General features: G+C 44.6%; 1 protein-coding gene across 3 annotated transcripts; it reads right to left on the reverse strand.

Moving 5' to 3' along the window:
• Positions 1–961: 961 nt before the first annotated feature.
• MAX (MYC associated factor X) lies at positions 962–24,904 on the reverse strand. 3 transcript variants are annotated; one of them, XR_008393005.1, is made up of 6 exons: positions 24,662–24,904; positions 23,919–23,945; positions 16,430–16,537; positions 3,709–3,832; positions 3,155–3,239; positions 2,376–2,459 (listed from the first exon to the last, which is right to left on the reverse strand). XR_008393005.1 is itself a non-coding variant. In XM_037125922.2 (5 exons), exons 1-5 carry the CDS (start codon positions 24,695–24,697, stop codon positions 2,272–2,274), a joined length of 483 nt encoding a protein of 160 aa, XP_036981817.1. In that variant the 5' UTR covers positions 24,698–24,901; the 3' UTR covers positions 962–2,271. The 3 variants fall into 3 exon arrangements, 2 of the variants coding, with proteins under 2 accessions (XP_036981817.1, XP_036981819.1); XM_037125922.2 differs by lacking the exon at positions 3,155–3,239 and having other exon boundaries at positions 962–2,459; positions 24,662–24,901; XM_037125924.2 differs by lacking the exons at positions 3,155–3,239; positions 23,919–23,945 and having other exon boundaries at positions 962–2,459; positions 24,662–24,899.
• Positions 24,905–25,142: the final 238 nt, after the last annotated feature.

Here is a 25,142-nt window from a genome sequence, read left to right on the forward strand (position 1 = left end):
AACTGTGTGATATGGAGTTTACAGTTAAGGCCAGACATACAAAGAGAGGTAGTCATGGGCAATGAGAAAGAAGCAGAAAGCTAGCTAACTTTGAGGGCTTAAAAATCACCCAACTTTTCATCCCCATTTTTTTATTCCTGTTTCTTTTGTCTTGAAATGGAGTACACCTTTAATCAACGGGGTTATGCTCCGCCTGCCCCAACATCCTTATTGCCCTCACTGCAACCGTGGTTGGGGGTGGGGTGGGGTTGGTTTGATCATGTTACAAAATGTCTCTTGTTGAAACCTGGCAACTCCCATTAATCAAAAACAGATACTATGGATTTGACATCCTATTGACAGGGACCCCAGCACTACCATTCTAAAGAGAGTGACAAAGCAAATAGCTGATTTGCCTTTACTCTCTCCTCTGGTCTAGGTACAGCAATATTTCCTGTCAACCAGACCCCCCAACCCGCCCCCAGAAAAACCCCAAAACTGAGCTGTATTATGGCCATAAATCCCCTTCAAGGTAAAACAGGTTCAGGCTGGTACTGGTCCCTAGCCTGAGCTGAGCTGACTCGATGCTGTCGAAGCCTCCTTTACTTCCGGCCCTGGCCAGCTCGCCGTCTCCTCTAACTGTCCTGGAACTCTAGAAACCGAGAGATCCTAGAGAACACCAGTTGCCTTTGAACTGGGCATTCATCACCAGGAGAAACCCAAACCCACAGCTCTGGGCTACCAATTCCCCAAGGGTCATTCATTTAGCAGGCACTGGATCTAGAAATGTTGCCCCGGATAACCTGCTGGAACTTTAAAAGCTTCTATCCAATGAGCAAAGTCACCACCACCAATTTATCCACCTCCCGCCCCGCCCAGGCTGAGCGGAGCCTTTAGAACCAAAAGGGAACTGCTCCCCTCCACAGGGCTCTTCTCTTACCTATCTTGGCCTGTGCGAGGGCAAGAAGACACCACCACCAAGAAGGATAAAATAAGTTTTTATTTATAGTCTTATAGTAAAGGGGGAAGCCTTAACTTGCAAGACAATTCTTCAGCAGTATGTACAACATACTTTTTATTTCCATGGAATGGAATCAAACACGGACTGAGACTACAGAGTATACACTAGAAATCAGCAAATGCCAGGAACAGCGTAGGAAAAGACAAAGAAATGAGGCCTCAACACACAAAACCCTTCACTGGGATCTGCTGACCGCAGCCAGAACCAGGGCTGGATCACACACTAGGGACAGGTTCCAGAACAGCAGGAAACGGCGTGGGGCGAGGGCTGGAAGGGGCCGCACTGGGGTGCGGGTTTAGTACCAGGTAAATTGCTCTTGGTATTTACATACAAAATCAGTTGGCTCTATTTCTTAGAAATACACACGGAAAGAAAGAAAGATTTGATCATTACTTTATGAATCTGTCGCTTTGCTATACCGACATCATCAGAAATAGGGACAATTCACTCAGATTCAAATTTCAGTAGCAGGAAATAAATATCAAAACATCATCACTGGCCCTCCATATAAAACCTCTACCCCGCCCGGTCCCCGCTCCTTGCCCCACCCCCTAGCAACCGCTGGCGGCTACCACCTCACTGAGGACGAGCCCCACACGCACCACGCGAGCGTCCCACAGCCTCCCGAAGGCGGGCGGAGACGCAGGAGGGGAACAGGCCAAAGACTCTGTGCTGCGGATCTGTCCCCACTTCCTCTCACACCACAAACTTCTTCAAGGATTTGGTCTTTCATCAGGAGCGATAAATAGCTTTTTAGAAAAAAAAATCCTTAAAAAGAAGAGGGGGTAACTCTGATTACTTCTTAAACCAGTCATCTTCTTAAAGCAGAGCAGTCCACAGATTCACAAAGTCTGTCGAAGAGGTGAGGGTGGCCCGGGAGGAGAGGCCTGGGAGGGGCAGGGGTCCTCTGGGCCTGTGCCCAGCAGGGCTGGAGGAGCTGGTAGGTGGTCAGGACACCGTGTGCTCAGAGGTCCGGCCGGCCGTCTGTCCTCCACAGAAAAAGCTGCCAAGTTGGGGTGTTTTGGTTTAAAAATTCCTGGTGGGGACAGGGAATCCCTGAAGGGAAACATTAAAAAAAAATAGTGGAAATGGGGAAGGAGAACGAGAGCTGTTGTCCAAGAGCTTCTATGTAAAAATAAAATTAAAAAAAGAGAAAAGAAAAAAAAATAAGAGTCTCTTAGATGGTTCTGAGGGTTCTAAGGATGAACTGAAAGGAGGATGAGACGACGGAGGAGACAGACAGTTTTTATTGCTGGCCTGCCCTGCGGAGCTTAGCTGGCCTCCATCCGGAGTTTCTTCCTGCTTTGGGGCTCTTCGGGCTCCGACTCTGAGCTGGAGTCCGAGCCCCCATCGAAGGCAGAGATGGTGCTGCCCTTGGCGTTGGTGTAGAGGCTGTTGTCTGAGGAGGGGTAGTTGGTCTGCAGCTGGGCACTCGACCTTGCCTTCTCCAGTGCACGGACTGAAAGGCAACCAAGCGAGCGGGTTACAGCCTTCTGGAGACTGGGGGGTAACTGAGTCTGAGGTCAGGGTCCAGCCTGTTCTTCCGAAGGGGTTGCTGGCTGCTGAGGCTCAGGGTGGCTCAGAAATAACTCCCTTCTGGCGGCTGTTTGGCCAGCACACTTCATTTCCTTCCTCCCTTCCAGGCCAGACCCGGAGCCCACTAGACAGACATGGCCAGCCACTGTGCTATGCCACCCAACCCTAAAGAGAAAGCTTGTGATGTCACCATCCTGCCTTGGAAGCCCAATGTAGAGATAGGAGCACGAGCTCCCTGGGGGACCCAACAGTGCAGTGACAGAGGAGAAGCTGGCCTGGCAATGCCAGGATCCATAAGGGTGTGAAGGCCACACAACAGCAGGAAAGGATAACATGAGATGTATCATCCAAAGAAAAGTTTTGGCTTAGCTCTCATGTACAAGATCCACTTGGAAAGACAAGCTGGACACTTGCAAGCAAGTCACCAATACACACAGAATACCTGAGCCTTTCGGCATACAGCCCCTACATGCAGGCTGCTCCGCCTGGTCACCAACCCGCTGCCACCTCCCTCTGCCCATCCCTCAGTTCAGCTCATCTCGAGCCTGCAAGGTCAACCCTTTTATTTTATTTTAATTTAATTTTATTTCAGGTGTTCTAACCCAAGTGGTTACTTGCATTTCTTTTTACTTGCATCTTCCATGAGGGAGGAAGAGAAGTGAATTCCCCAGGAACAAAGAACTTGATCAGCTCTCGCTTTCCCCTGTGGTTGTAGGAAAAGGCGGATGTGAGCATTGGAGAACAGCATGGGCCTGGCCCATAGGCTGCCCTGAGTGGACTACCATTGGCACTGGGGAGAGCTCACTGTCCCTGAACACCTGGAGTTCCTGGTGCTTACAAAGCACACTCCAATCCAAGGACCTTAGCTCTTTTGAGACACCTGCTGCCAGGTGTGACTGCTACTACAGGCAGGGCACCTGAGCCCCAAGAGGAGAGAGAGATCAGGTCAGAAGAGAGTCTCCAGAGGTCCAACCCCTAGACTCACTGTCCCCTCACTGGCGGCTGAGACCCTTCCTCAGGATGACTCTAACGCTCAACTACTCAGAAGCAGGGCCATGGCTGCTTACAGGCACACACTCGATAACTGCTTCTGGTTCTGCAGGCCCAGGTGCAAAGCCCTGGCCTGGCCAGAGCACCGCAGGGCCAGCTGCCCCACCAGCTCAGGTGCTTACCTTGCTGCTCCAGAAGAGCATTCTGCCGCTTGAGGTCATCAATATCTTGCTGGTGTGTGTGGTTTTTCCTTCGCATATACTGGATATACTCTGTGGCTTTGTCTAGGATTTGGGCCCGAGATGCCTGTTGCAATATGAGAGAAATCAAAGGGGACATAATAAAGACCTAGTCCAAGCAATGAGGAAACTGTCTTTCTGCAACAGCAGAATGGAGGAAGGGAAGCAGGAGGGTGAGGGTCGGGGGGGGGGGGCGACAAGGCTGAGGAAACAAAGTTATCGCAGCTGAGAGCCTTCTTTGTGCCTGTCAAGGTGCCAAGTGCTTTAAACAGCTTACCTCACCAGCACTCAGAGGTAGCTCCATGGGAACCCGAGGCTCAGAGAAGTTTACTGGTTTATTCAAAATCACCAGCTAGACAGTGGTAGAGCCTGGATTTAAACTCAGGTCCGTCTGACTCCTGAACTTGTACTTCACTCCTCCCATCCCCTTTGGTTCTTTACGTTGCTTTCAAGTCTTCAGCCTGGCTATGTCTGAAAACATGAAAATACTACTTAACTGAGAGCTTGTGCCACTCACTCTCTGCTAGGGCCTGACTACAGGCAGCTGCTCCAGGCAGGTAAGAGCAAGCTCTCAGTGAGAGCAGGCTCAGAATGGGGGTGGGTACAAAGTTTCTCATCAAGGTCCTGGATTTCAGCCTAACCCCCAGCCTACTGTGAACTATTTCCAACTAAGCCATGCTGCTGTGTCACTTTTTCAGGCTTCCTGGTAGAAAGTACTATCATGTCAGAGTTTGATGTCAACACAGGAAGGGCATGAGATTGGGCCACTTCAGGAAGCAGCCACACACCTACACTACTATGGCCATGGTTAGCCTAAGCACTGCCCTGTCAGAAGAGTAAGTTAATAAGCCAATGAAACAGATGTCTGGTCACTCTGCCCCTGATGGAGGTGCGCACTTGCCTGGATGATTCCCTCTAGGCGCGAGTATGGCCAGTTACTCACGGCCAGGCAGCCAACCAGCTGAACTGGTTGAATGGTACAAAGCCAAGAGAAATGAAGCTCACGGCAAAGTAGTCTAGTAGTTCAAGTGTAGCATCCATGCTACCCAGGGTCCCGAGAAGTAGCAAAACTTCTTACTCAGGGTAGGGCAGTCAGAACTGAGCAATTCTGGAACCCAATGGGTTCCAAATAACCAGCACACAGCAGAGGGAAAGGGGCAAAGAAAACATCTGTACTCATGCTAGCAAAACTTAAATATTGACAATCTCAATTTATAGACCTCAGGCTGGGCTGGGTTTGCAAGGCCTGGGTTATTCACCAGTTCTTACAGGCACAAGAATTTTTAGGCTTTCCTCTTACAGGACCCTTAAGGCAACTTCCTCAAAAGGATACTGTTCATATTTAACCATTTTTATATGGTGCAAATTATGTGCAAGGTACTGAGCAGACACTGTGGGGAAACAAAGTGTTATTAGTCATGGTTTCTTTCGCCCAGATGTTAACGTATTATCTAGTTGAGGAGATAAATATATCTACGCACAGACGAAATCACAGGGCAGTACCAACAAGTGTAACTTGGGTAGTACAGACTGGGTATTAAGCAGATTAGGAGAGCCACAGGAAAGACGGTTTCTGACTAGGGAGGTAATTACCTACTGTGGGTCAGGCACTGGCCTTGGCTCTGCATGCATACGGACACACAGACGCACACAGAGCCCCCTGAAAATAACGAACCCTGGGTTAGACTGGGGTGGAATTTGGGGAAAGGGTCACTCTGGGCTAGGAGAACAGCACAAGCGAGGGCATGAAGGTAGAGACAAAGCCAGGCATATTTTTTTCAGTTAAGTCATATTTAACCATTGTAGAAATGGTTTTTCTACATAAGTCAGCTTATGTAGAAAAAAGGAGAGGACATAGCGATGGGGGGCTTGCAACTGTGGTCGCAAGGCCACTTCAGATGCTGTTTCTCATTTCTGCCAAAGGGGGACTTATATTAGGTGATTAAATATGGGATTAAAAATAAAAATCGTAGGATAGGCAGCAATGTCAAGGAAGAATCTAGGAATCCAGGAGACAGCGCACCCTAGGCTCTGTCATTAACAGGCTCTACCTACCAATGTAATTAGTTCTCTCCACGGCGAATCCTTATGACTAGAACTTCCCTCAGACCTCACCCAGCTCTCCAAATCATCTGTACTCCATCACTGATCTAAGTGCTATGCACACTTACATAGCAGACTCTTTAAATTTACCTATTTCTTTCCATTAACAGTGTCCAGAAAGCAACATTAGCTCTCATTTAACTACTCATTTGTTAAAAAGCAAAATCTCTGAATAAGAGCACTTCCTTGCAAACGCTTGGGGTAATAACTTTAATGAGTGACACAGAGTGACACCGAGTGCCATGGAACCACAGGCCTTCGAAGAAGGCTGGACTGGAATAAACCCAGCACCAGGCCTTCAGCAGGCTAAGCACAGCCCTTCCTCCACTCCCTGTCAAAAGGACAACGCCAACCACTCGCAGTGCTCCTGACTCCTTCGCAGGCCCAAAAGAATGGTTTAATTAACTGAAGTTTGGTCTTCCCAGGGAATACAACAAGTAAAATCTCATAAGAAAAATTTAAAGCACAAAATATAAAACTCCTGAAAATTTACAAGTACACACAATCCAGGGAAAAGGCGTAAGGCTGAAGCCAGAGGGTGCTCAACTGACCCAGAATTCCCTCTTCCCAGCATTCTAAACCATGTAAGTTCATGTGAGCAGCCACAGGATTAAGGTGTGGGCAAGCCCTTCCCTGATTTTATGAGTTTATATTATACTATGTGACCAGTGCACTATGAGACCAGTAAGAGCCCTGGGCCCTCAGTTTCTGTGTTCTGCAACAGGGTCGTTTAGCTGAGTGTGACTGAGCAGAGAGAGAACAGGCTGCCACCATGTGCATGGGTTGACTCTTGTCTTTGGGTAACCAGTAAGGGCCTGAATAATTTTTTCCCTGCTAGTTTTTAAAATAAGGCACTAACTCTTATCCTGACTTTCTGAGCAGAAACAGATCTCTTCAATGGGTTGGACACAACCCTGAGGTAGGAATAATGGTGGCTGAAGGGACTCAAGAGGTCTTGGACCCTCTATGTAGCAGTGTAAATTAATGCAAACTGGCTCCCCAAGCCTCTCTCTCACCTCTGGGAGCCATGCAAAAGGACACTGGACAGCCTTGCCAGGTCTTGTCCCGAAGCCATGGCTGCACATGTAATACAAATGATCATGATAATGACAACAGATAAGACTTCCTGAGTATTTACTAAATGCCAGGCATCCTCACACAACCTCACTGAACCTATTATTTCCTCTCTTTTGTTATAAATGAGCAAGCAAACTGAGGCACAGAGCTGTAACTCACCTCGTGTTACATAACTACTAGACAGTAGTCAAAATCTGACCCAGGCCTCCAAGACACCCACATTTTGGGAACACAGAGGAGGCAGTGAAACTAATAAAAAACACCAATAGATTTAGAGAGACAGAACTGTTATCAAGAGAGTCTGAGCAGGAGGAAAAGGACTGTAAAAGAATCACCTGATTTATCCACAAGGATGTCCATGAAGTCCCTGGGGAGGGTGGTGCTCTTAGAGGAGTGGGAGTTTAGGCAAATCATCTGCACAGATTATGGGTGCAGAGTGAGTCAAAGCTGAAGCAAATATGAAGACAAGTCTTAAGCTGTTTTCCTTTTAAAGAGATATGAAAACCAAACAGGCTTCTAGCAAAGAAGTAGCAAACACAGAAGAGCCTGAAGATGCAAGACGGCTTTACAAAAGTGCCTGAACCTGGCTCCAGGGGAAGGGAGATGACAGTCCCCATCTTGCTGTGGCTTCATTACCTAAGAAGGGTAAAATGGAGAACTCAGTCTGGCCATGGGGCCCAACTGATTCCTGTCCCTTTTGCTGATGCTGCAGCTGCCTGCACATGTGCCCTCCTGCCCACAGCTACAAGGAGACAGAAAAGGGTCAATCCAACCCCCAGAGGCACCCATTCCGACAGAAGTGCACCCGCCTCAGGTGCTGCAGCAAGAATGAACTACATATTTGACTGAAGGCCCCAGACCCAAGAGTTTTGTTCTAATTAGCAGTTTTTTAAGGCCCCAAATGATTCTTATTTTCCTCAGCTTATTTTATTTTATAAATTTTTCTTTTATTTTACTCAAATGATTCTTAAAGTAGTTAATACTGATGCTTAGGAGGGCATCCAAGGTTACCAAATGCCATTTAAGGCAGTGCTCCTCAAAACTCTTCATATAAGGTAAAAGTTCCCCAATTTCTGGAGTTGTAAATCCTCTTACAGTAAACTGGACTTGTGCAGAACTCCCAGGCTGTTTCAGAAAGCAGACTGGGAGAGGCAAGAAGAGGACAGTGGCACTACACTGCTAACCCGAGGAACGCCACTGCCGTGCCGAGGGTCCCGAGGCTGGCTCCAGAAACAGTGATCTTAGTTCTATTTACCACTTGCTCTTCCTGTCAAAACAGATCCTACTGGACTGATGTTACAACTGCTTCGTTACCCCAAGACCCAAAGTGCCACATCCCAGGGAATGAGAGAACTACTTATGACTCACCAACTGACACCTGCTTTATTTATGCACTAGTTATTTTACAGAAAACAAAGTCATTATTTTCTGAAACCTGCACAAGCTGTTACACACATCAAGCTAAAGGGAAGATGAGAGCAGAGCCCAGGTACATTTTTATTTGAGTAAACCATGTTTTGAAAAAAATTTAAAATTTTGCAGAATAAATTTTGCACCTGGATTAAATTCATTCCTATATGGAAGCCCCATCAATGCCGACAAGGGAGGCTGCAAGGCCACGGGGTCAGAGCAGCACAGCCCGCGACCCCGCGAGGCTTCCTGCTGCCACCCGGAAGGACCGTGTTGTTGTGCTGACCTCCAGGGGAAGGCAGAACCACAGTGACCCTTAAGGGGCCAGTTAAAGCCAGGAGTCAGGCATTCGTTTAAGGGTCAACACAAATCATGTTTCAAACCTTATTCTTATGCCCTTGGTAGTTTGAAATGAAGGTGTGGCTCTTCCCCAATAAACTTTAACTGTGAAGCACAGGAGCACACGGTTACCCAAAGAGGAAATGCCATTAGCAAACAAACATGTGGAAAAGAATTTAGTCTCCTCACAGACAATAGCAAAATACAAAACTACTACCTTTGCCTACTAAATTAGTTGCAGTATTGAAAAAACTGCAGTATTGGTAAAATTGGTACTCTCAAAAGACACTACATTAAAAGGATAATCTGCTTGAAAAATAAAAGAAAGAAGACATAAAAACAATCCTCCTGAAAAGCAGGTTGCCAACACACAGCAAGAAACCAGACATTCTTACCCCAGTCCTAGGAATCCAGCTTCTGGAAATCTATGGGAACAGCCCCACACACCAAGGTGATAATCATGACATTATTTGTAAAAACAAAACAAAACAAAACAAAAAAACAAAAAAAGGAAACAAATTACATGGTCAACAGAAAAATGTCTAATGACTAAATATAGACATTCCATCACTTGGGGGGGAATCATGCCATGTGAAAAACAGTACGCTGTAACATTTTGTCCATGTAAAGCATGAATAAGAGAAACCAGAAGGAAATACATACATACTATCATTTCCTTGCTTTTCAGATTCCATCAATAAACCCATGAATTTAATAATAGTAGCTTTTGTGGGAAAGAAAGAAAGGAGGCAAGTTTCTTTTTCTTCTTTTTTAAAAGATTTTATTTATTTCTTAGAGAGGAAGGGGGAGAGAAAGAGACGGAGAGAAACATCAGTGTGTGGCTGCCTCTCATATGCCTCCTTATTGGGGACCTGGCCCACAACCCAGGCATGTGCCCTGACTGGGAGTCCAACTAAAGACCCTTTGGCCTGCAGGCCGGCACTCGATGCACTGAGCCACACCAGCCAGGGCAGGAGGCAAATTTCTTGACATCCACTTTAAGATGACACCCAATTTCAGTCACATTATAATGGGCGTGGGGTGGAGAACATATCTGCATCTTTGAACTGCAGTGTCTCATACAATAGCCACTAGCTATACGTGGCTAATAAGCACCTGAAATGTTACTGGTCTAAACTGAAATGTGCTGTAAGTATAAAATGCACGATGGATTTTTAAGACAGTGCAAAAAAAAACCAGTGTAGAATATCTCATTAGTAATGTTTAATATATTACATATTGAGGTCATCCTTATTTTGCATATTAGGTTAAATAAAATATATTATTAAAGTGAACTTCACCTGTTATTTTACTTTTTTATTGTGCCAACTAAAAATTTTAATTTATATTTAAGTTATATTTAAAATGTATTTTTGGCTCAGTTTTTGTAATTTTACTAGAAGAAGGGGAAAGCCTTATAACCAATCCCTATCCTTCCAAACCTCAAGATGGAGAGGCATTAGGCAGAGTTTTCTGTGTCAGGCATTAGGCTCTCTAGTCCTCTCCACAGGAGCCAGCCCTCCCCAATCTGCACTACAGGGACTTCCAGAAGGACAGACACGGCTCCTGCCCTCAGGGAGTGTGCCCACTAGTTAGATGTAAGATTAGCCTGAAAGAAGAAAACCACAGGAGAGGCTCCACAAAGGGCCACTGAGGTTAAAGGGAGAGTGAAACCCTGGGGTTTTCTAGACAATGAAGTATTTGATATGGGCCCCGAGGGTGTGCAGGGAGAAACACATGAAGGCACATGAGCCGGAAAAGCGTGCACAGCTTAGGGAGCCCCAGTGTCCTCTGGGCAGTGAGGCTGGAGTTGGACACTGAGGAAAGGAAAGATAAACCAAGATGCAGATAAACCGAGAATGACATTCCTAGGGAAACAAAGGAAGATGTATACAGCTCTACAATAAGGGAAGGAGAAAAAGCAGGAGGGCATGTTGGGCACCTTGTTTAGAGAACATGGAATGCCACTCCTTACCTCCACGGCACCGAAAAGCCCTTGGAGGTTTTCAGCAGCACATAAACACAGTTTACAGAGAGCTCACTAAATCAGTACATTTACAGTTGCTGAGTCCAGAGCTTAAGGGGGACTTGGGCAACTATAAATAATAATTCAAGACGTAGAAAATTTAAGAAGAAAATAATTGCTCAACTTGGAGTCTAGCCAGGCAATAACCTTAATGAGTAATGAGGTGAAATGGCTAGGGCTGTGGTTTACATTTCGTTTACGAGATATTCCCTACAGCGGCCCAGATATGATGTAGAAACAGTGCTGCTGAATAAACTGCCTGCCTTAACAGGTGTCCACCAGCGTGAGCCTCTCCCAGTGTAACGTGGCCCAGGTGGATGGAGGATTCCCTCCTTCAGTTAACACTCATTCTGCACTCTACTGTGTGCCCTGCCCCAAAAGAAGAAATATGACCAACATCCACCTGTTAAGGAAGCCAGGCTTTAATGGAGATGAAACAGGTCACAGAGCTCGGTTTTTAACCTCTTACTTGATTCTCAGAATGTTATCTTATTATTGTTAGGAATAATCCTCTCTCCCAACCAGATCAAGACCCTCAATAGTAGACACCATCTATTGTACCTCCTGAGCCCCTCTAGCGCACACACGGCTCTTAATTAAGCAGGTCTGCACAACTACGTCAGCTGTTGCTGTTTTTGTGAAAGGGCTCAGCAAGCCTGCTTCCCCCGGTGCACTCATTCCACAGTTACCACTGGGAACTATCATGTGCCAGGGCCTGCGACAGGGGCTGACAGGGGCTGACGGGCAGTGCCCTCATATTCTCACCCAAAATGGGGGAATTCTGAACTTAATACTTGCTAGAAGAAACCTGTTTTTCTTTATTTTCATTTTAGGCCATACTCCCTCTTTTTAACACAACTCTATGCAGAAAGGAGAAATCCAGAGCAGCACTGCCTGAGAAAGCAATTAACTATGACAAACAGGCATTTAGCAAGAGACTTAAAAGATGAGAAATTTCTACAAACCACAGTACAGCTATAAATGTTGTACTGTGGCAATGTTGAAACAGAATCTTCTATCAGTAAGTCAGCCATGCTAAGGAGACAGTGTCACTGGATGTAATCACTCTGGTTCAGGTGCCGGGGCTAACTTACCGGGTGGAGGGCAGAATTATATCCTTAGGTAAAGGCAACTGATCGGCTGACCACCAGGTCTTGTCCCCACATAAACAGGGGGAGCTCAGCACCAGCGAGCGCCTTTGGTCAGCACTCACTAGTACCCAATCTAGGACTGTAAAAACAAAGACTAATTCTGTTCAAGAAAAGTAAGTCTTCCAATAAGAAATGGAGCCACAGTTGTTCTTGCTCTTACTCCCCTTATCCTGGCTGACTGGTTGATGGTCCTTACTTCATCCCATCCATCCAGCTGAAAAACTACATGGGAAATAAGACTAAAACAACCGAGTTCGCGAGTCCACTTGCTAACATGGAGTCTATGGGAAAACCCAAATGAATAGTCAAATGTAATGGTCTATTTCTCAGAGAAGTAATGTGGACTCAGAAAAATTATAAACTGTAAATGATCCCCAACTCTTTGCACTTCAGCGTTACCTACACATGCTGATTCAGAGCAGAGTGTCTTAGCAGCAGTCTTGGTATGCCAAGATTACTGGTTTCATCCAGGGGAACCTCCCCAAAACAAGATATAAATATTTAAGCAAAATTTCTTTAAAATATACTCTCTGACTTATGATGGTTTGACTTCCAATTTCTTGACTTTGAGATGGTGTAAAAACAATACACACCTGTCCTGGGCTGGCCACATGCAGCCCGACACTCTTGTGAAGTGCCAGGCAGGGCGGCGAGCCACAGCTCCCGGGCAGGCACAGGAACGATCGCCAGGGCAAATGGCCGATGCCCTACATACACTCTGTTAGCAGCATGTTTTGGATACTGTGTTCTGAGCATATTTAAGCAGGCTAGGCTAAACTATGACACTTAGTAGATTAGGTGTATTAAATACATTTCTGACTTATGAAAAATTACAATGGGTTTATCAGAACAAAATCCTATCATAAACCAAGAAGCACCTGTATCCTTAAACTGCTTACCCAATGGTGTGGTAGAAAGATAAAGCTTGGCAACTGGCAGTGCTGGGTCCTAGCCCCTGTCCATAATCTAGGCCCCTGGAGTCACGATACTGAGCCAGCTTCCTCACCTCTGACACAGTAATAATGGCAGAAGCAAGCATCAGGAGTGTTTGTCCAATTACAATGGTAATGTAACACTCACCTCATGAAACTGCTGTGCTGATTTAACTACCGTGCAATACAGATGTCAGTTATCACTGATTTTTTAAATTAGGCAAAAGGTGACCATTCTTTATAATGTTTGTGTTATAACAGAAATACAGGATACAAAGGATAAACAGGGTTGAGGTCTTACATGTCAAACTTTTTATTTAATACAAGTATCCCCCAATCTTGGTTAGGATCCAATCAATCCAAACCAAGCAATGGTTTCCCTTTAATAAAACAAAAGACTTAGGACACGGACAACGGACAGGCTGAACGCTCAAGGAGAAGTCACAAAGGACACTAAAGGCTTTCCCTTCAAGCATCTAAGATCCCTGAAACAGGGTAAAATAATCATTCATGATTATTCACATAATGTCATAACCTTAATTCCTGCAATCCAAATCAAGAATTAGCCAATTTCCTTTGGGTCAAATACCACATTAAAAAAAAATTGCAACATTTAGTGAAAACTCGGAAGTCAAGAGACGGAAGTATTCTGTAAGACTCCCCGTAGATTTGTGAAACAGTGTTGGCAGATAAGGAGATTAATGAAGACTGTGGAATTTAGATGAAAAGGGGTTGGGGGTGGACCAGAGGTAACAGCCAGTTCCTTTACGCACACTCAATGTGAAATATGTGAACTGAAACACAGGGCAAGGTTCTGAAATGGGAAAGGCACCTGTAAACTCCCATGTCAGGGCAGTGCTGATGGGCTCTACAAAACCTGGCCCCTTCTCTACTCCCCTCCCCTAGTCCCTTACTTCTCTGACCTCACCTCCTGCCATTGTCCCTTTACTCATTCCACTGTAACCACTTTGACCTCTGTTCTCCTTGCTGGGCCCAGGAATGCTCCCAGGTTCTTGCCTCTGGGCTATTACATTCACCTTCACCCGGCCTGTGGTGCTCATCACCACACAGGTGCACAATTCTCTTTCACTACTTCCAAATATTTGCTCATATGTTGCCTTAACGTTGAGTTTTCTTGCGTGCCCTAATAAAAATGGCAACCCTTTCTTCCCTGTACAACTTTTTCCATAGCACTTATCTGACTATATATATATAGTCAGATATATATATGGCCTGGCACAAATAACGTCCCTGTGTTATAAGCTGATTTATGGCTTATACTAAATCTTTTTAATATGAGCTATACTAAACCTTTTATTACAAAATTATAAGCATGTATTTCTGTAACATAACAATATCACGCTCAAGTACACCATATGACATTTTAGGTGAAATGTTCAAATTGCTGTCCATCTTGAGTGAAACATATTCACATACCCTACCAACCAAACTCAATGGCATTACTTCTTCTGGATTCTCTGTGTGTGTGTGTGTGAATTTCTTTTAATTTTCACCCAATAATATGTTCACTGATTTTACAGAACAGAAAGCGGGGGAGAGAAAAAAATATGAATTGGTTGACTCTTGAACATGTCCCCACTGGGGACCTGGGCGCAACCTAGGCATATGCCCTGACCAAGAATCAAACCAGTGAACTTTTGCTTTGCAGGTCGATGCTCAACCAACTGAGCCATGCCAGTCAGTTATATTTTAAATTATTAGTTCATTTTCTGTCTTTTCCTCATCAGAAGAACTTCTACTTGTCTGTTTTGTTCACTACTGCATTATAAAACAGTACGTGGCATGTAGCAGACCCTCAATAAATATTTGCTGAATGGAGTGAGTAAATAAGTGAATAAACAAAAAGGCCAAAAATGAATGACAAACTATTCAGAATGTAAGGCTACCAAATTCAAACCATCAATTCCTTGAAGAGAGGAGACATAGGATTTAGGATGATGTGATTTTAAGGACTTAAGGAAGAATGTAAGGGCAATGTAAAATAGGCTGGATAAAGAAAAAAGGCATAGTTGAGCTCCTATGACCCACTTCTTCCAAAGTGTTCTCAAACTTAAGGATGCCTGAGTCACCTGACTGCTTGCTTATTTATAAACAGAGATCCCCAGACCTGCTTCCAGAGAGGCCGGTTCAATAGTGATTCTGATGTGGGTGGTCCACAGGCCCCATCTGGGACACTGCCGCGGCACCACTCCTGGTTAGACGTGCGAGTTAGAGAAGGCAGTTCTGTGCATTCAGCTCACCAAAGCCACTTTAGGTGATACCAGGGCATATGAATAAGCACTGACTGCCAATGGTTCAGACACACACAGAAGGTAATCCTTTGCACGTGTGCACCTTGATTAAAAGGGTGAGTCTCTGTCCCCATCATAAAGATTTCCTGTGGCGCTTTAGACAGTGTTGCGCCCAGGAATGCGGTTATTCCAGGTAAGAACCTTGGTCCAAGGACATTAAACCATGTCTATACTAAGTAGGCCTAACCCATGGCAAATTCTGGTTTTGCAATACTAGGTTATTCACATGGCCTGTTTTATTGTCTTCATAAAGGTCAGACCTACCCCATGCTTCAGCCACCCAGAAAGCCACACCTCAGATAAGGTATAAAGTATATGACTTACCAGAGTGGCAGCATACAAAAAATGAAACCAAAAGTGATTCCAAATTTGAACGGATAACCAAACAAACCCAGGACCCCACCAAAGAGCTAAATCAGGAGACCCATTCAAAGTACACCTGAGAGCAAAGTTTTTCCTAATGGCTGCTTCTTTAAACATCAGATCACTGAACCAAAAAAACACAGGTCAGCTTGGCCACTTATACCACTGAATTGCAGCAGAAAGTGGAAGCTAGTTAATACATTCTGTGTCAAGGATAAAACTAACTGCAAACAGAAGTTTCTTCCCAACCCCAAGGAGTGAACCTAACCATAGGCTTTTTCACTGAAAGCCTCCGACTTTTTCAAACGTAGAAACAGCTGGTACCGCTCTCTCCAGGGAAAACATTAGTCTCTGGAAGGCCACTAGTGTGGGGTAGGTGGTGGGGGGTGGGGGTATAGGATCAGTAAATTTTTTTTCATCTCATATGAATATAGCTCTTTAAGGTTTTATTTTTTGGGTCCCATAGCTTAAAAAGCTCTTCACATGCCTTTGAAATAACAGCTGTTGGAACAGAGAGATTGCTGGTGTCCAGGCTGTTTCGCATACATTCCTGGGACGTTTCATTTAAGATAAGCATTAACTCTGAGCCAAATAAAAGGAATTCTCATGGAGGTGTAGGGAATCACTGACTGCAGGAGTCCTTTGGGTCATCACAAACTACTGCGGGCTGCTGTCTATACTATAGTGTATTGTTATAATAATTCTTGAATGAGTAACTCATTACAAGTAATACTAAATTAAGACAACTCCTACTGATGCCTTATAAGTAGCTCACGTTATTTCCTAAGGTAGGTGAGGTGTGTGTGATGATCCTCCAAAGAAAAAAATTAAGGAAACCATGATACCTGAACATCCCTGCCTCAGTTTCTCTCCCGGCAGGTGAGTGCACTGATAAGCTCCACAGCAGGTTCCAAGCTAGTGAGGGCCAACCAGCTTTCTTAATAAACTCACCTTCTCTCCTTGGAGTGATGGGACCGAGTCCCGCAAACTGTGAAAGCTGTCTTTGATGTGGTCCCTACGTTTCCGTTCCAGTGCATTATGATGAGCCCGTTTGTCAGCCTAGAAGAAAGAGCACATTAGCAAAATCATTCCTTTTGCTTACTAGAGGTGGGTGGCTTATAGCCTGGAAGTATATGCTGCCAGCGCAGTCCCTGGTGAATGGACTGGGAAGGATTTGTTGATGTGGGCAGTTAGGAGTCTCCAGAATTAGGTTCTGCTAAAGGGGGAGAAAGGGGTCAGCAAGCCTTGTGACAGGAACATCCAAAGTAGCTCGATGCATCCAGCTCATGCATAAGTAAAATAAAAGTTATTCATGGGGACAAAGTGTGACTCTTCTACAGCACCAGTCTTTTCTTACAACTTACTTATATGACAGAAAAGCCACCAGTCCATGGTGACCAGAGAAAAGCTCCAGTGGACTCCTTCATAAAGTTGACTCAACCTCACTGTAAGTAAGTGACACCCCATGGTGGGCGCCCAAGAAAGGAGTTAGGGCACTGGTGTAGGGCTTCTTTCCATGTGAAGCCTCACCACGAGTCTGCTCTGGTCTCCAGCTTGCTAAAAGGTACTAGTTTAAGACCTTCTTACCAAACCATACAGCAGAAACTAAACCCTCTGGAAAACCAGGATGCATGAATCTGAGATCATTAAGACAGAACTAATATAGACGCCAACTATATTCTAACATCCCATCTTTTTAAAGTGGATTCAAGTAGCCACCCTGCCAAGGGCTTCCCCTCACACAGGCTGAGACTGAAAGGTAGTTCTTAGACGGCAACTTTTGACATGCACAGGCTCTGAATAAATATCCTAGGGTACCCATGGCAGGCTGTGATTACTACGCAGTATCTAAATACCCACAAACCAAGGTCTTTATCCTGTCTTGCTTAGACTCACAAAGAACTCTAAGAACAATCAGCTGGAGAGGGGTGAAGACTGCCAACAAATCAGGAATGGCACTGGCGTCAGGCAGAAAAGACAGCGCTGGAGAGCACTGCAAAAGAGCTTCAGCAGGTCCCCATTAAAGGGGCATTCCCTCCAAATGAAACACGAATGCTTACTGAAATTAAGCAAGAACTTCATTACAGCTACACCTTAAGAATTATGGAAAATAATACACTCTGAGAATTTACCCTTAATACACAAGGGTGCACTGAGCTAACCTGAAGAACAAATCTGTATACAGGTAGTTCAGGTAGCTTTAATCTATCCAGACAGAGCACAGGAATTTAAAAAAATGAAGCAACAAGAGTAAACAGCTTGCTTAGCACAAGAAAGCCTCAAATGAATCCCTGTACTACATAAGATGCACAGACAAAAATCCACAAAGACAAGAGTTGTGGGAATGAAAGGGCTTGAAATTCCATGATCTAACCCTAAAAGTCTGAGGGTATAGTCCAGGAGTCACTACAGAAGAGGAGGTTGGGAGCAGCTGTAGTAATTTTAGTCACTTCCTGGTTTCTCAAACACAACACCTCACCTGTAGCTCTGCTGAAATGGACACATGGTTCCCATCACAGCCTTGGTTCTGCAGAACATAGCACTTGTTTTCAGGGCAGATGCCTGGAGCACTTCTAAAGCCCTCCTAAATTTTAAAATCTGAAGTTACTGTAAAATGAGTGTTTGCTGAACTTCGGTGATACATGGAGTTTATGGGGAAACCGAGGGAACGATCAAGCTTGAGACAGGTAACTTGAGGCCAGAAGTAGTGCACTGTATCATACAGCATCGGAGCAAGAGAACTACAGATGCCTTTGGCAGCAGTATGAAATAGCTTGAAAGAATTAAACATATTTAAGTATGGAGCCCTTTTTTAGCTTACTGTTCTCTCTAGTAACCCACACAGGTAAATTCTAACCTGGACTATACCCATCGAGCTTCGAAGGCTGAGAGATGGCATTTGGCATCTATCTGCCTCTCCTGTGTTTGCTACATATTCCCTAAGCTGGTTTATTTACATGCAAATTAATCGCCCAGCTTTGGTCTCCAGCAGCAGCCCAAGATACTGCTGTCTACTAAATCACCCCGATTCCTGGCCCTCCTCCCAGCTTAAGAGCTGTGCACAGAAGCAGTGACACCAGAGTTACCCACAATCCCTCTTGTTGATACAAATAAAATTCTAATTGTCTGTTTTCTTTCTGGGAGAGCCTCGCAAATCTAGAATCAAGTGAACTTGGTTTCACTCAGGCCTACACTAGAGAAGTGGAGCTAAGTATAATCTAATACTGAAATCATCCCCACAATGCACTACCCCCTTCCCATTCACTGAGCCCTGAAAGGACTCAAATGGACAAGTCTTTTGGTTAGAGGATTGTAAGTGAACTTGGCTGAGGACCATCAGCAGAAATCTTGGCTTCTCATCTGGGGAGCCAGCCAAGTTTGAGAAGTTGGCTCAACAAGGAGAGGCAGCAGTCCACTGCCTGGTAGAAAGCCTGGGCTGGGGACTGTTGTTCTCAAAGCAGTGGATGGAATTTCTGTGGTGATTCCAGGTCCAATTTAACTAGCAGAAGAATGGAATCTTAGCCCAATCCCTGCTGCCATATCCATCCCCAAGTGGCCACACTTAACCAGAGTCAATTTTAAAACTCTCAGAGACACGGCAATGATGTATTTTTCTCCTCCCCAAGCCTCATTTAAAAGAGCAAGTTAAAAATACGCAGAACTAACATGCCTAATTTCAGGCAACTCTGAACTAAGTGATACCTCTAGTGGCTTGAAAGAGCATTATGAAAAACCTTTACACAAGGCAGAGAATTGTTTGGGAAACAAATCCAAACCACAGATCCATCCTGCCAGATAACATGCTCCCCCACCCAACCAATTCATCCAAACGGAGGACCAGGTGCCAGGCTTATCACTGCTTTGTTAACTGTCTTCACTTGATGGCAACCTTTTTTGAAAGGGCCAAGGTTTCAGAGTTGATAATCAAAAACTGAGTGAAGAATCCTAGTGTAAGGCATCTGAAATCCTCCCACAAACTTAAAACTACAGCTGTTTTTTTAAGATAAAAAAACACTCCAAACAACTGTGTCTGCAACAAATAAAGCTCAACTCTGCTGATCCAGCTTTCTCTCACCTGTACTAAGATGTCTCATTATAAAAGTGGGCTGTACCAAACAAATTCTAGGAAGACAACAGAGGTATTCCTGGGCTGTACAGCAGCCCCCCACATTCCTCTCCTCTGTATCCTATAGGAGCAATGGCTGGATGCTGCTGTTCTTCAAGTACACTGGATTCGAGGTTTCGGCCAGAAAACCCTGCCTTCGGGCATTCCAGGCTGGCGGGAGAGGCTGAGCGGTCCTGAAGAGTGGCCCACAGATGCTCAACAGGAGCTCCAGTGCCAAATCACTTCCAGCTTTGACATCTCTGCCAAGATTTTTATTCAGCTTCTCAGTTATATTTCCACCAAACTTTCCATACTGGCAGCCAGAATAAAAATCTTCACCTACAATTCGTCCATCTCTGACACTAACAAGCACACGTATCTTAAGTGTTGTTCAATGTTGAAAGCAAACATTATTTTGTTAGCCAAGAAATTGCTAAACTGGCAGGAGGTCATTCAAGCTAAGGAGGTCTGTTCAAAATTGAGAGAAATCTTTTTAAGTTATTTCATTCCAACTTATTGCATAGAGAATGCATCTTCATCCAAGGCATTACATCAGTCAGCAGCCTTACTTTCTGTTAAGTTCTAGGTAGGCAAACAGCATGGGGAAATAAATACTTCATTACTGAAGAATGCACAGGTTCTCCAGAACAATGCCATTTCTTGCAGGCTACCTCACACCACCCTGGCTATAAGGGGAGTCTTCTCAATTCCAATACAGAAATTTCTCAGCACACAGGGAATTAGAATTGCTTATGATTATTAATAAGCTATTCTTATTGCACAGTAACACTGAAAATACGTAGGCTCAAAATTCTCATCAGAAAAGTTCTATTTATTACATCTGACAGATAAGAAGAGAAGAGAATAAATAAAATGGAATTTCTAAGGAACTCATTTTAATCAACATGAAAAAACAGAACATGAAGTAAGAGGCAGCTAGAATGAGAAACTCACTAAGGTCCTTAATAGGAAGCTATAAATTTCAGCTCCCAACACCTCTCCTGCTTGAAGCCTGTTATGTATTTCTAACATCCAATAAATATACGTGTTTTCAAACTTTTTAAAAACAATCATGTGGTGCCTAGAAGAACTTGGTAACACCACTACCCAAACATGCCGCCATACTATAGCCATTGAGAGAGTAAGAATGCTTTGGTCAGAAAATTTTAACTGAAAACCAAGATGGATTCCTTGATCAACTATGTCACCAATACCAGCATCTTGAAAAAGGATAACTATAAGAACACCCTTTAATCTAGCGGCACATTTATGAAACAAACCTGGCATTTCTGTATCACTGCCAACACTTTAAGCAGACACAAAGTACATGCATTATACAGCACTTCACCAAGCAACTAATTCCAGGTAAAACAGTAGTTTTCAGAGTAAACTCCAATCTCAAAGGCAGCCAAACTCATTCCCTTCTGAATATACTGCAATTCCTAAAGAAGCAAAGAGCTCTTGAGAAGTTAAAAAATACTTTGCATCATGAAGGTCCAGAAGTGAAAGTACACAAACCCTTTTCAAATGCCAGACAGGTACACCAACTTCAGCAAGTTCTACTGTCTCAAAGGATGAGAAGCTGAAAAAGGCCTTGGGTTTTTCGGACCAACACACTAACCTACACTTTTAGTGGACTGTTGTTCTTTCCACAAGGAGTTTCCCAAAAAGAAGTAAAATTAAAAGACCACTTTGCAAGAAATACACTTGTCCTAGAAAATTATCTTTAAAATTAAAAAAAGTAATAATAAAAATAACATCCGTGGGATTCTGAGAATTAAATTTAGTAATAAAAATATTGTTTGGGGTTACTTCCTTTAACACAGCTTACTGGTCACTGAAGAAGCTGAAGCTGTTTTGCTGAAGCTGTTTTCCGTTTGTACTGAGGCAACAACAAAAATTTATCGAGTCAGTTTCACTTTCTGTTCTAGTTAGCTTCACTTCCTAACTTTCCTTGTGAAGTACTCTACATCTCTTATGCAGTAAGTCTGTAGCTATGGTAGTGATGTTACAAAACGTGAATGTTTCTTTTCATATTAGGACCCGGTAAAACCTTTTCCAAGTAACTGTTGTAAAAGTTCTATATTCCTAACTGTGTTTTATTCACAGTTTGTACTCTCTTCTGAACTAGGCAAAGCTTAAGAATAGTTCCCCCCCAGTTTGAAAAAAATATATTTATTATCTACACAAAATATCAGGAACTAAACATGTGTATTCAGAGAAAAATAATGAAATTTTATGATTTCACCCTACATATTTATGATAATGGTTTGATATAATAAAAAATTTGTCTATTGCTTCTTCTCTCCATGCTGTTGTGATTAACCTGTGCCAGGTGGTATTTAAAATTTTAGCAAGTGGACATGTCAAATTAAGAACAAAAATGTCAAACCCACTCCCTTTACCCAGTCCCCCAAATCAAAGAGAAAAACACTAGGCACCTCAACACCAAACTAGAAATATCTAGACAGAACAATGTGATTAGCATTTTAGGAAAGTGGAAACACTTTAATAATTTAATAAAGCAATTTACATCAATATCCATGTAGATGAATATTATGGAAAACAGAAAGCTTTTCAAAATTCAAGCCAAAATTTCACAAAGAAAATGTTTCTCTCACTGGAAAGCCAATGTAATTCCAATTCAAACAATGTTTCTGCAAAGGGTGCCTAACGGATCCCCATCTTCCTACTGCAATCAAGCCCTGGGGCAGCCCTTATCATTGCAGACTTGGAAAAAGAAATGTTTAAATAGACTGGGTCCCAAACATGAAACTCCACATCCACATATTAAGGATAATGGTAGGTAACTGAAGGAGAAAAAAAAAAAAAAGTAACTGCATTTTCAAATATATGTATAAACATTAAGTATCTGAAAATACATCAAGTAGAAAGAAAAATTCTTTTGGGGGGCTATTAGCCCAGGATAATTTTTAAAACCCCTGGAAAAACTGCATCCTTGGATTTTATGGAAATATTCATTCTCAATAAATAAAGTTTTTCTTAATGCCCATATGCTTGGGTAAACGACAGAATCTTCACTTGCTCTAATGAAGATATAAGAGGACTTACTTTTATCCTGTGGCAAATAAATTCTTTGACCAGAGGTATGAAGGTGACATCCCACAAATTCTAACAAGCTCCCCAAATAACTGGATGGTTCTACACATCATTTTAAAAATCAGAAAAAATAACATAAAGGGTTTCTAATGTTTCTTTAAAAATAAAAAGACCTGGCAACACTAAGCTCTCACTCCCCTGTAACAACTCACTGGAGCTCAGTGGCTCCTTTTTAGGAGGCACGTGTCCTCCAGCGGCCCAGTCCTCGCCTCTGCTCTGCACTTTTCCTGACTATCTCATTGCTTGTGTCCCACACAGGCCTCTAAATGTTTCACTCCTATTCTATACACTTCCTATGTTTCCAGCTGTCAAATATTAGACAGTGATGTATTTATTTCTTTCCCTTTCTGACTCTGATTTATTTTGTCTGTCTTTTTCATTCTCCAAGCTATTCATGAAATGCCCAGGGCACCGTCTCAGTCTCCAAAGACATGAAATTAGTGTATATCTATACCTGTATCAATATTCACATCTATATCCATAAAACCATCTACTGAGAAAGTCAATATCAAAAGCCTGAGATATCACTGACAAACACTGTATGGTCTCGACCATCACCCTGCAGCAAAACCATCTCTCCAATGCCATTTTTCTTCAACAATTTTTCTATTTTCTTTATACCTCTCCTTCAACTCCTATACAGCCAGACCACAGTGAGCTGTATGTAACACTTTCGTATTCAGCCTCTGGCTCCTCTACATTTCCGATTCCTGCATTAGAAGAATACCATGGCATACTGAATTCTATGGGTCTACAGCAGTCACATGACTTTGGTTAAAGGTGATGACTGCCTGTGGGTTCAGCGTCACTCAACCACATAGATAGTTTAGAATCTACTTGTTCCAAAGTAAATCTTTTGACCACCCTGCCCTGGAACAATACCTTTACTTCCGAATGTTACAGTTCTCATTTCCGACATACAAAGTGACAGCTAGATTCCCCCATCCGAAAGCTACAGAATGGTTAATTTCTTTGCATACAGCTCCTCTCATTCACCCAGTCACTGGAACTTATCACCTGAGAATGTAGAATTGTAAGATCTTCAACCCGCCCCCCCGACCTAGAACCCCAGTACAAGGCCCCACCTCACCTTAGCGGGTAATAGGAGAGATTACTACAATATTAAAAGTAACAGAATGATCTTTTTTCTCTCTGACCCCAAAAAGGACTAGAACTGAATGGAAATGAAAATGAAATGGAGAGTAGGAGACGTACCGCAGATTGAAACCTCGGTTGCTCTTCCTGGAATAAGAGAGAAAAAAATAGAAAATATAGAAGTTATTTTTACACTTCATATTCAATAATAAGAAAGAAAATGCCGGCGGCGGAGGAAGCGGCGGGTGGGGAATCAGCCCGACCCCCCCCCCTTCCCCCACATTCCCATACCCCCAGCTGAATCAGGCGGCGGGACAGGGAGGGGGTCCCGAGCAGAGCCCCTCCTCCTGGGATCCGACTCAGGCTGGAGTGAGTAGGAGACTATCTCCGGACCTCGGACCCAGCTCGGGGCATCAGAGACTCCAACCCCTCTCTGTCTACTCTCAACCCCCAGGATCCGCAGGTCAAGGGAGGAGGAGGATCACAGACCCAAGGGGCAAGTCCTAGGCGCCGTCCCTTTCCCCAGAATCCGGACAATGGGATCCTGGGCGCACCCTGTCCCTGTCCCCTGTATCCTGGGCGAGACAGGGTGGGAGCTGGAGGCCGCAGCACCCTCCTCCATGGGGGGAGGTAGAGATCCCAAAAGCCGCATGTCTCCTCCCCACCTCCCGTCTCAGAAGGCCGCTCCAGCTAGGAGCCCGGAGGGGAACAAGCCAGGAGGGCGACGGAGGCGGTCCCAGCCTCGGGGTGGGGGGAAGGAGTCGGCGGCTGCCCGGCCCCCTGCCGCCCTCGCCCCACTGAGAGTCTGGGCCGCTGTCCCCGCCTGACAACCCGCAAGAGAAGGAAGAAGCCCCAGGACTCACGTCGCTCTCCACCTCGATGTCATCGTTATCGCTCATTTCCTACGGCCCAGGGAGCGGCCACTGCAGCAGCGGTAGGGAAGGGGAAAGGGTGGAGGGGAGGGGGAAGTCACCGACAACAACAAGCGAGTCCCACACACACACACTCACTCACTCACTCACTCGCTCACTCACGCACACTCACAACACGGGCGAGAACCACCTCCTCACTGCAGCACCGGATAAACGGCGGCACGCACGCCCGGTCGGCCCCCTGACACGTGACCGGGCTCCTCACGCAGTGGCCACTGAGACTTGTAGTTCTTGTTCCTTTGACTGACGGCCCAGCTACCGTCAGAAAAACTACGAATCCCATAAGAAACTGTATCCAGCCGGCTCCAGCCCGGCTTGTTGACGGAGCCCAGAGCGCCTGCGTATCCCCTGGAGTGGGGGCCGGTGAAAAGCGCCGCAGTCCCTGCTGGGAGTCGTAGTCCCCAGACCGCGA

The sequence above is a fragment of the Artibeus jamaicensis genome, unplaced genomic scaffold (genome assembly GCF_021234435.1).
Source record: "Artibeus jamaicensis isolate MK-2021 breed Jamaican fruit bat unplaced genomic scaffold, CSHL_Jam_final contig_851, whole genome shotgun sequence".
NCBI lineage: Eukaryota > Metazoa > Chordata > Mammalia > Chiroptera > Phyllostomidae > Artibeus > Artibeus jamaicensis.

Bases quoted from the DNA above. Each gene is read 5' to 3' on its own strand.
- MAX (XM_037125922.2), bottom strand. From the start codon at position 24,697: ATGAGCGATAACGATGACATCGAGGTGGAGAGCGAC. The intron at 16,538-23,918 runs GTACGTCTCCTA...TCTTTCTTCTAG, and splicing joins AACCGAGGTTTCAATCTGCG to GCTGACAAACGGGCTCATCA. The intron at 3,833-16,429 runs GTGAGTTTATTA...ATATTGCAACAG, and splicing joins CATCACTCCAAGGAGAGAAG to GCATCTCGGGCCCAAATCCT.